This window comes from Salmo salar, chromosome ssa26 (assembly GCF_905237065.1).
Source record: "Salmo salar chromosome ssa26, Ssal_v3.1, whole genome shotgun sequence".
Lineage (NCBI taxonomy): Eukaryota > Metazoa > Chordata > Actinopteri > Salmoniformes > Salmonidae > Salmo > Salmo salar.
Genome location: NC_059467.1, coordinates 53,612,816 through 53,624,488, shown reverse-complemented (window position 1 = coordinate 53,624,488; position 11,673 = coordinate 53,612,816). Strand labels below are relative to the sequence as shown.

General features: G+C 51.3%; 1 protein-coding gene across 1 annotated transcript; it reads right to left on the bottom strand.

Annotated features, from left to right (window-relative positions):
• Positions 1 to 1,956: 1,956 nt before the first annotated feature.
• LOC106591621 (myelin-associated oligodendrocyte basic protein) lies at positions 1,957 to 9,621 on the bottom strand. The gene is made up of 3 exons (XM_045708324.1): positions 9,472 to 9,621; positions 7,935 to 8,076; positions 1,957 to 2,295 (listed from the first exon to the last, which is right to left on the bottom strand). Exons 2-3 carry the CDS (start codon positions 8,013 to 8,015, stop codon positions 1,957 to 1,959), a joined length of 420 nt encoding a protein of 139 aa, XP_045564280.1. The 5' UTR covers positions 8,016 to 8,076; positions 9,472 to 9,621.
• Positions 9,622 to 11,673: the final 2,052 nt, after the last annotated feature.

Sequence of the window (11,673 nt, the reverse complement as noted above, 5' to 3'; positions counted from 1 at the left end):
TACTGGCCCCTGAGGCAGAGACAGAGAGAGGTACTGGCCCCTGAGGCAGAGACAGAGAAAGGTACTGGCCCCTGAGACAGAGAGAGGTACTGGCCCCTGAGACAGAGAGAGGTACTGGCCCCTGAGACAGAGAGAGGTACTGGCCCCTGAGGCAGAGAGAGGTACTGGCCCCTGAGGCAGAGAGAGGTACTGGCCCCTGAGGCAGAGACAGAGAGAGGTACTGGCCCCTGAGGCAGAGACAGAGAGAGGTACTGGCCCCTGAGGCAGAGACAGAGAGAGGTACTGGCCCCTGAGACAGAGACAGAGAGAGGTACTGGCCCCTGAGGCAGAGACAGAGAGAGGTACTGGCCCCTGAGGCAGAGACAGAGAGAGGTACTGGCCCCTGAGGCAGAGACTATAGTATATAGACTGTAGTTCCCACACAACAGTTAGCTCCACACAACAGTTAGCGACACACAACAGTTAGCTCCCACACAACAGTTAGCGCCCACACAACAGTTAGCTCCCACACAACAGCTAGCTCCCACACAACAGCTAGCTCCCACACGACAGTTAGCGCCACACGACAGTTAGCGCCACACAACAGTTAGCGCCCACACAACAGTTAGCGCCCACACAACAGTTGGCTCCACACAACAGTTAGCTCCCACACAACAGTTAGCTCCACACAACAGTTAGCGCCCACACAACAGTTAGCTCCCACACAACAGTTAGCGCCCACACAACAGTTAGCTCCACACAACAGCTAGCTCCCACACAACAGTTAGCGCCCACACAACAGTTAGCGCCCACACAACAGTTAGCGCCACACAACAGCTAGCTCCCACACAACAGTTAGCGCCCACACAACAGTTAGCGCCCACACAACAGTTAGCTCCACACAACAGTTAGCTCCACACAACAGTTAGCTCCCACACAACGGTTAGCGCCCACACAACAGTTAGCGCCACAAAACAGCTAGCTCCCACACAACAGTTAGCTCCCACACAACAGTTAGCGCCACACAACAGTTAGTTCCCACACAACAGTTAGCTCCACACAACAGTTAGTTCCCACACAACAGTTAGCTCCACACAACAGTTAGCGCCACACAACAGTTAGCTCCCACACAACAGTTAGCGCCACACAACAGTTAGCTCCCACACAACAGTTAGCTCCACACAACAGTTAGCGCCCACACAACAGTTAGCTCCCACACAACAGTTAGCGCCCACACAACAGTTAGCTCCACACAACAGCTAGCTCCCACACAACAGTTAGCTCCCACACAACGGTTAGCGCCCACACAACAGTTAGCGCCACACAACAGCTAGCTCCCACACAACAGTTAGCTCCCACACAACAGTTAGCGCCACACAACAGTTAGTTCCCACACAACAGTTAGCTCCACACAACAGTTAGTTCCCACACAACAGTTAGCTCCACACAACAGTTAGCGCCACACAACAGTTAGCTCCCACACAACAGTTAGCTCCCACACAACAGTTAGCGCCACACAACAGTTAGCGCCACACAACAGTTAGCTCCACACATGACTACTACAGGCCAGGCCAGGCCAGGGGTGGAAGAAGGGGAGCTTCACAGACTGGTTTGATCTGTTTGTGAAATGGCAGCTACAATCGTACTTCATGTTTTATCGACCTGTGGTAAACGTTTCATCTGTGAAGCAGAGCGGCAGTCGCCGGTAACCTAGACTACGGTCTGAGGCCCGGAGGTCCGTTGAGAGAACTGACAGGATAATACCACACACACACACACACACACACACACACACACACACACACACACACACACACACACACACACACACACACACACACACACACACACACACACGTACACCCTCTCCCCTGAGAGCTCTGACAAAAACACTGGACGTGTGGAGCCCTGAGGCGCCCCCCCCCAGCAGGGGCAGCCTGGGTAACGGGTCCCAAGAGCAGGGCTGGTAGTCAGAGATTAGAGTGTGTGAAGGTGGAGGGATGGTTGTCGGGGGGATCGGGGATGGTTGTCGGGCGCTCGGGGATGGTTGTCGGGGGATCGGGGATGGTTGTCGGGGGATCGGGGATGGTTGTCGGGGGATCGGGGATGGTTGTCGGGGGCTCGGGGATGGTTGTCGGGGGCTCGGGGATGGTTGTCGGGGGCTCGGTGATGGTTGTCGGGGGGATCAGAGTCAGTGTGTCTGGGTGGGTGTTGCCGCTGCCTCACCTTGACCTTCTCCTGAAGCTTTCCGAGCCGCACCATGTCGTCCACAATCCTGCTGATCACACCCTGCTTGTCCTGCTCTAGGGACGAGGCCTGAGGAGGGAGAGAGGAGACAGGGAGGGTTATGGATCTGGGAGAGGAGTGGAGGAGGAGAGGAGAGATGGGGGGAGGGAGGGAGGGTGATGAGGAGGGAGGGAGGGAGAGGAATGAGGAGGGAGGGAGAGCGAGAGAGGGATGAGGAGGGAGGGAGGGAGGGAGGGAGGGAGGGAGGGAGGGAGGGAGGGAGGAGGGAGGGAGGGAGGTAGGGGAGGGAGGGAGGGCGAGGGAGAGCGAGGGAGGGAGGGAGGGAGGGCGAGGGAGAGCGAGGGAGGGAGAGCGAGGGAGGGAGGGAGAGAAGGAGGGAGGGAGGGCGAGAGAGGGATGAGGAGGGAGAGAAGGAGGGAGGGCGAGAGAGGGATGAGGAGGGAGGGAGGGAGGGAGGGGGGAGGGAGGGAGAGGGATGAGGAGGGAGAGAAGGAGGGAGGGAGGGCGAGAGAGGGATGAGGAGGGAGAGGGATGAGGAGGGAGAGGGATGAGGAGGGAGAGAAGGAGGGAGGGAGGGAGGGAGAGGGATGAGGAGGGAGGGAGGTTCATTAAAGCAGTGGACCAGTAACAAGACAACCACATTATGCTAACCAGCTACCCCCCCCAGTCAGTCTAACAGCCCTTCACAGAGAAGTCAGTCTAACAGCCCTCCACAGAGTAGTCAGTCAGTCTAACAGCCCTTCACAGAGTAGTCAGTCTAACAGCCCTTCACAGAGTAGTCAGTCTAACAGCCCTTCACAGAGTAGTCAGTCTAACAGCCCTTCACAGAGTAGTCAGTCAGTCTAACAGCCCTTCACAGAGTAGTCAGTCTAACAGCCCTTCACAGAGTAGTCAGTCTAACAGCCCTTCACAGAGTAGTCAGTCTAACAGCCCTCCACAGAGTAGTCAGTCTAACAGCCCTTCACAGAGTAAGTCAGTCTAACAGCCCTCCACAGAGTAGTCAGTCTAACAGCCCTCCACAGAGTAGTCAGTCTAACAGCCCTTCACAGAGTAGTCAGTCTAACAGCCCTTCACAGAGTAGTCAGTCTAACAGCCCTTCACAGAGTAGTCAGTCTAACAGCCCTTCACAGAGTAGTCAGTCTAACAGCCCTCCACAGAGTAGTCAGTCTAACAGCCCTTCACAGAGTAGTCAGTCTAACAGCCCTCCACAGAGTAGTCAGTCTAACAGCCCTTCACAGAGTAGTCAGTCAGTCTAACAGCCCTCCACAGAGTAGTCAGTCTAACAGCCCTTCACAGAGTAGTCAGTCTAACAGCCCTTCACAGAGTAGTCAGTCTAACAGCCCTCCACAGAGTAGTCAGTCTAACAGCCCTTCACAGAGTAGTCAGTCTAACAGCCCTTCACAGAGTAGTCAGTCTAACAGCCCTTCACAGAGTAGTCAGTCTAACAGCCCTTCACAGAGTAGTCAGTCTAACAGCCCTCCACAGAGTAGTCAGTCTAACAGCCCTTCACAGAGTAGTCAGTCTAACTGCCCTCCACAGAGTAGTCAGTCTAACAGCCCTTCACAGAGTAGTCAGTCAGTCTAACAGCCCTCCACAGAGTAGTCAGTCTAACAGCCCTTCACAGAGTAGTCAGTCTAACAGCCCTCCACAGAGTAGTCAGTCTAACAGCCCTTCACAGAGTAGTCAGTCTAACAGCCCTCCACAGAGTAGTCAGTCTAACAGCCCTTCACAGAGTAGTCAGTCTAACAGCCCTCCACAGAGTAGTCAGTCTAACAGCCCTTCACAGAGTAGTCAGTCTAACAGCCCTCCACAGAGTAGTCAGTCTAACAGCCCTTCACAGAGTAGTCAGTCTAACAGCCCTTCACAGAGTAGTCAGTCTAACAGCCCTTCACAGAGTAGTCAGTCTAACAGCCCTCCACAGAGTAGTCAGTCTAACAGCCCTCCACAGAGTAGTCAGTCTAACAGCCCTTTACAGAGTAGTCAGTCTAACAGCCCTCCACAGAGTAGTCAGTCTAACAGCCCTTCACAGAGTAGTCAGTCTAACAGCCTCCACAGAGTAGTCAGTCTAACAGCCCTTCACAGAGTAGTCAGTCTAACAGCCCTTCACAGAGTAGTCAGTCTAACAGCCCTTCACAGAGTAGTCAGTCTAACAGCCCTTCACAGAGTAGTCAGTCAGTCTAACAGCCCTTCACAGAGTAGTCAGTCTAACAGCCCTTCACAGAGTAGTCAGTCTAACAGCCCTTCACAGAGTAGTCAGTCTAACAGCCCTTCACAGAGTAGTCAGTCTAACAGCCCTTCACAGAGTAGTCAGTCTAACAGCCCTCCACAGAGTAGTCAGTCAGTCTAACAGCCCTTCACAGAGTAGTCAGTCTAACAGCCCTCCACAGAGTAGTCAGTCAGTCTAACAGCCCTCCACAGAGTAGTCAGTCTAACAGCCCTCCACAGAGTAGTCAGTCAGTCTAACAGCCCTCCACAGAGTAGTCAGTCAGTCTAACAGCCCTCCACAGAGTAGTCAGTCTAACAGCCCTCCACAGAGTAGTCAGTCAGTCTAACAGCCCTCCACAGAGTAGTCAGTCAGTCTAACAGCCCTCCACAGAGTAGTCAGTCTAACAGCCCTCCACAGAGTAGTCAGTCAGTCTAACAGCCCTCCACAGAGTAGTCAGTCAGTCTAACAGCCCTCCACAGAGTAGTCAGTCAGTCTAACAGCCCTCCACAGAGTAGTCAGTCAGTCTGTAACAGCCCTCCACAGAGTAGTCAGTCTAACAGCCCTCCACAGAGTAGTCAGTCAGTCATTGAGAGGAAATGGAATCGTGTCTGACTCACACCGTAACTGATGTTACTATCCCCCTATCTGACTACCTAACGCTCAATAACAACATGGACACAAAACCCTTTTTTACAAAGAGGAGCTTTTTGCATCGGAACAAATAATGGTGTTTGAAAGAGAGAGAGAGAGAGAGAGATGACTAACAGAGTCAGAGTAACTTACATCACAGGAACAAAGAGATTGTATTGTTCAGATGTTTCGAAGACACGTGTCGAGGACATGGGATCAATGAACCGTAATGTAACGACGTCGAGTAGAGACTACTACATTAGTTGGATAACACGATAATACAGCTCTTAGGGCCAGTCAGAGTTGGATAATACAGCTCTTAGGGCCAGTCAGAGTTGGATAATACAGCTCTTTGGGCCAGTCAGACCAGTTGGATAATACAGCTCTTAGGGCCAGTCAGAGTTGGATAATACAGCTCTTTGGGCCAGTCAGACCAGTTGGATAATACAGCTCTATGGGCCAGTCAGACCAGTTGGATAATACAGCTCTTTGGGCCAGTCGGACCATTTGGATAATACAGCTCTTTGGGCCAGTCAGACCAGTTGGATAATACAGCTCTTTGGGCCAGTCAGACCAGTTGGATAATACAGCTCTTTGGGCCAGTCAGACCAGTTGGATAATACAGCTCTTTGGGCCAGTCAGACCAGTTGGATAATACAGCTCTATGGGCCAGTCAGACCAGTTGGATAATACAGCTCTATGGGCCAGTCGGACCATTTGGATAATACAGCTCTTTGGGCCAGTCAGACCAGTTGGATAATACAGCTCTTTGGGCCAGTCAGACCAGTTGGATAATACAGCTCTATGGGCCAGTCGGACCAGTTGGATAATACAGCTCTATGGGCCAGTCAGACCAGTTGGATAATACAGCTCTTTGGGCCAGTCAGACCAGTTGGATAATACAGCTCTTTGGGCCAGTCAGACCAGTTGGATAATACAGCTCTTTGGGCCAGTCAGACCAGTTGGATAATACAGCTCTATGGGCCAGTCAGACCAGTTGGATAATACAGCTCTTTGGGCCAGTCAGACCAGTTGGATAATACAGCTCTTTGGGCCAGTCAGACCAGTTGGATAATACAGCTCTATGGGCCAGTCAGACCAGTTGGATAATACAGCTCTATGGGCCAGTCAGACCAGTTGGATAATACAGCTCTTTGGGCCAGTCAGACCAGTTGGATAATACAGCTCTTTGGGCCAGTCAGACCAGTTGGATAATACAGCTCTATGGGCCAGTCGGACCAGTTGGATAATACAGCTCTTTGGGCCAGTCAGACCAGTTGGATAATACAGCTCTTTGGGCCAGTCAGACCAGTTGGATAATACAGCTCTTTGGGCCAGTCAGACCAGTTGGATAATACAGCTCTATGGGCCAGTCAGACCAGTTGGATAATACAGCTCCATGGGCCAGTCAGACCAGTTGGATAATACAGCTCTTTGGGCCAGTCAGACCAGTTGGATAATACAGCTCTTTGGGCCAGTCAGACCAGTTGGATAATACAGCTCTTTGGGCCAGTCGGACCATTTGGATAATACAGCTCTTTGGGCCAGTCAGACCAGTTGGATAATACAGCTCTTTGGGCCAGTCAGACCAGTTGGATAATACAGCTCTTTGGGCCAGTCAGACCAGTTGGATAATACAGCTCTATGGGCCAGTCGGACCAGTTGGATAATACAGCTCTTTGGGCCAGTCAGACCAGTTGGATAATACAGCTCCATGGGCCAGTCAGACCAGTTGGATAATACAGCTCTTTGGGCCAGTCAGACCAGTTGGATAATACAGCTCTTTGGGCCAGTCAGACCAGTTTGGCGTCGAAATAAGGAAGCACAAGCTGAAAAGGGAAAGGGGGGATACCTAGTCAGTTGTTCAACTGCACTCTGCCCTGTCCCATCTGGACAAGAGGAATACCTTTGTGAGAATGCTGTTCATTGACTACAGCTCAGTCTTCAACATCATAGTACCCTCCAAGGTCATCATTAAGACCCCGCCCTGTGCAATTGGGTCCTGGACTTTCTGACGGGCCGCCCCCAGGTGGTGAAGGTAGGAAACAACAATCTCCACCTCGCTGACCCTCAACACTGGGTCCCCACAAGGGTGCGTTCTCAGCCCTCTCCTGTACTCCCTGTTCACCCACGACTGCGTGGCCACGCACGCCTCCAACTCAATCATCAAGTTTGCAGACGACACAACAGTGGTAGGCTTGATTGCCAACAACGACGAGACGGCCTACAAGGAGGAGGTGAGGATTCTGGGAGTGTGGTGCCAGGAAAATAACTTCTAACTTCAACGTCAACAAAATAAAGGAGATGATCGTGGACTTCAGGAAACAGCAGAGGGAGCACCCCCTTATCCACATCGACGGGACAATAGTGGAGAACGTGGAAAGTTTTAAGTTCCTCGGCGTACAGATCACGGACAAACTGAAATGTTCCACCCACACAGACAGTGTGGTGAACCTCAGGAGGCTGAAGACATTTGGCTTGTCACCTAAAACCCTCACAAACTTTTACAGATGCACAATCAAGAGCATCCTGTCGGGCTGTATCACCGCCTGGTACGGCAACTGCACCTTCCTACAACAGCAAGGCTCTCCAGAGGGTGCTGAGGTCTGCACAACGCATCACCGGGGGCAAACTACCTGCCCTCCAGGACACCTACACCACCCGATGTCACAGGAAGGCCAAAAAATATCATCAAGGACAACAACCACCCGAGCCACTTCCTGTTCACCCCGCTATCATCCAGAAGGCGAGGTCAGTACAGGTGCATCAAAGCTGGGACCGAGAGACTGAAAAACAGCTTCTAATCTCAAGGACAACAAACTGTTAAACAGCCATCACTAATTTGATGTGATGGGATGTGTGTTTATTATACCATGTATACTAGCTCGTCTCTCTCCTGTGTGGTCTTCTCAGCCAGAGCTACGATAGAGGACAGGTAGTGATGGGCTCTCATCTCCTTCTCTATAGAGTCATCAACTTGTCGCTTCAACAGGCCTATACGCCTCTGGGCCTTCCTGAGAGAGAGAGAGAGAGAGAGATACAGAGAGAGAGATACAGGGAGAGAGAGATACAGAGAGAGGAGGGAAGGGGGAGGTAGATACAGAGAGAGAGAGAGAGAGAGAGAGAGAGAGAGAGAGGAGGGAAGGGGGAGGTAGAGAGAGAGAGAGCGAGAGAGAGGAGGGAAGGGGTAGATAGAGAGAGAGATACAGAGAGAGATACAGAGAGAGAGAGAGAGAGAGCGGGAGAGAGGAGGGAAGGGAAGGGGGAGGTAGAGAGAGAGCGAGAGAGAGAGAGAGAGAGTGAGAGAGCGGGAGAGAGGAGGGAAGGGAAGGGGGAGGTAGAGAGAGAGCGAGAGAGAGAGAGAGAGAGAGAGAGAGAGAGAGAGAGAGAGAGAGAGAGAGAGGAGGGAAGGGAAGGGGGAGGTAGGAGAGAGAGAGAGAGAGAGAGAGAGAGGCAGTGGGCATTGTGTTGATCACAGGAATACATTTCCAACACCTTGCAGAGAGATTCCCTCATTGAGATTGAGGGCTGTCAGTCCACTGTTCCATTCAGGGAGTTAACAGCTGTTCTCTCAGAGTCTCCAGATACATACAGCAACTACTGTCTGTTACCGCATCCCAACTGGCATCCTATTCCCTATATAGTGCACTACTTTAGACCAGAGCCCTATGGCACCCTATTCCCTATATAGTGCACTATTTTAGACCAGAGCCCTATGGCACCCTATTCCCTATATAGTGCACTACTTTAGACCAGACCCTATGGCATCCTATTCCCTATATAGTGCGCTACTTTAGACCAGACCCTATGGCATCCTATTCCCTAACAAGGTAAATGCCAAAATAAAGGAAACACTTGGGGAAAATGGGGGTTCTGGCTCCGAGGGCATGGTTCAGGGTTCAGGGCCACTCAACCCCTCAGAGGGCATGGTTCAGGGTTCAGGGCCACTCAACCCCTCAGAGGGCATGGTTCAGGGCCACTCAACCCCTCAGAGGGCATGGTTCAGGGCCACTCAACCCCTCAGAGGGCATGGTTCAGGGTTCAGGGCCACTCAACCCCTCAGAGGGCATGGTTTATGTTGGTGTTTCCTTTATTTGGGCAGTTTCCTGTTACCATAAGGGCATGTTACCATACCATTTTGTCAGTTACCATAGGGCTCTGGCCTAAAGTAGTGCACTATATAGAGAATAGGGTGCCATAGGGCTCTGGCCTAAAGTAGTGCACTATATAGAGAATAGGGTGCCATAGGGCTCTGGCCTAAAGTAGTGCACTATATAGAGAATAGGGTGCCATTTGAGACACACCCTCTGTCTATAGTTAGCTGTTAGCATGTCGAGACGCTTCCAGTTCAGCCTCCAGACTCTTGACGTCAGGTTAGGGTCAGGGTTCAAAGGTCAGGGTCTGTGTACCTGTTAGCACGTCGAGACGCCTCCAGATTCCTGATGTCGGCAGCGAGGTTGGTTTTGTCCAACAGCAGACTATTCTTCTCTGTCTGCAGACTAGTCACTTTCTGCTGCAGATCCTCCAGCTCAGCCTGCTGACGGCCTGAATCGGCCTCCAGTTGGCTACGGTCGAGAACACGCACGCACGCACGCACGCACGCACGCACGCACGCACGCACACACACACACACAGACACAGACACAGACACACGCACGCACGCACGCACGCACGCACGCACCACACACACACACACACAGACACAGACACAGACACAGACACACGCACGCACACAGACGCACGCACGCACGCACGCACGCACACACACACACACACACAGACACACACACACAGACACACACACACACACACACAGACACACACTCAAACACACACACACACACACACACACACACACACACACACACAGACACACACACACACACACAGACACACACACACACACACACACACACACTTTATAATTGTAGCTAAAACATGATGCACATCTACAGCTGTTAAATCCCGTTCCTCATTATCTCTGTTAAGTCCCGTTCCTCATCATCTCTGTTAAGTCCCGTTCCTCATCATCTCTGTTAAGTCCTGTTCCTCATCATCTCTGTTAAGTCCCGGTCCTCATCATCTCTGTTAAGTCCCGGTCCTCATTATCTCTGTTAAGTCCCGGTCCTCATCATCTCTGTTAAGTCCCGTTCCTCATCAACAGCTGTTAAGTCCTGTTCCTCATCATCTCTGTTAAGTCCCGGTCCTCATTATCTCTGTTAAGTCCCGGTCCTCATCATCTCTGTTAAGTCCCGGTCCTCATTATCTCTGTTAAGTCCCGGTCCTCATCATCTCTGTTAAGTCCCGGTCCTCATCATCTCTGTTAAGTCCCGTTCCTCATCAACAGCTGTTAAGTCCCGTTCCTCATCATCTCTGTTAAGTCCTGTTCCTCATCATCTCTGTTAAGTCCCGGTCCTCATTATCTCTGTTAAGTCCCGGTCCTCATCATCTCTGTTAAGTCCCGGTCCTCATCATCTCTGTTAAGTCCCGGTCCTCATCATCTCTGTTAAGTCCTGTTCCTCATCATCTCTGTTAAGTCCCGTTCCTCATTATCTCTGTTAAGTCCCGTTCCTCATCAACAGCTGTTAAGTCCCGTTCCTCATCATCTCTGTTAAGTCCTGTTCCTCATCATCTCTGTTAAGTCCCGGTCCTCATTATCTCTGTTAAGTCCCGGTCCTCATCATCTCTGTTAAGTCCCGGTCCTCATCATCTCTGTTAAGTCCCGGTCCTCATCATCTCTGTTAAGTCCTGTTCCTCATTATCTCTGTTAAGTCCCGGTCCTCATCATCTCTGTTAAGTCCCGTTCCTCATCAACAGCTGTTAAGTCCCGTTCCTCATCATCTCTGTTAAGTCCTGTTCCTCATCATCTCTGTTAAGTCCCGGTCCTCATCATCTCTGTTAAGTCCCGGTCCTCATTATCTCTGTTAAGTCCCGGTCCTCATCATCTCTGTTAAGTCCCGGTCCTCATCATCTCTGTTAAGTCCCGGTCCTCATCATCTCTGTTAAGTCCTGTTCCTCATCTACAGCTGTCAAGTCCCGGTCCTCATCATCTCTGTTAAGTCCCGGTCCTCATTATCTCTGTTAAGTCCCGGTCCTCATCATCTCTGTTAAGTCCCGGTCCTCATCATCTCTGTTAAGTCCCGGTCCTCATCATCTCTGTTAAGTCCTGTTCCTCATCATCTCTGTTAAGTCCCGGTCCTCATCATCTCTGTTAAGTCCCGGTCCTCATCATCTCTGTTAAGTCCCGGTCCTCATCATCTCTGTTAAGTCCCGGTCCTCATCATCTCTGTTAAGTCCCGGTCCTCATCATCTCTGTTAAGTCCTGTTCCTCATCATCTCTGTTAAGTCCCGTTCCTCATCAACAGCTGTTAAGTCCTGTTCCTCATCATCTCTGTTACATGATGCTGATCAACAGTGGAAAGTGGTTTTGTTAAAACCTGATGACTGCAGCAGAGACACACGACAGGAGCGGACATTTTGAGGCCGCGTCTAAAGCTACGACCACGTCTGAAGTAAAGCTCTACGAACACTATGAGGGAAAACATACAGCCTGACTTAGAACACAGTTGGGAGTTGGAGATGATTTAAAGGTTTTGAAGGAGTCATTTTTC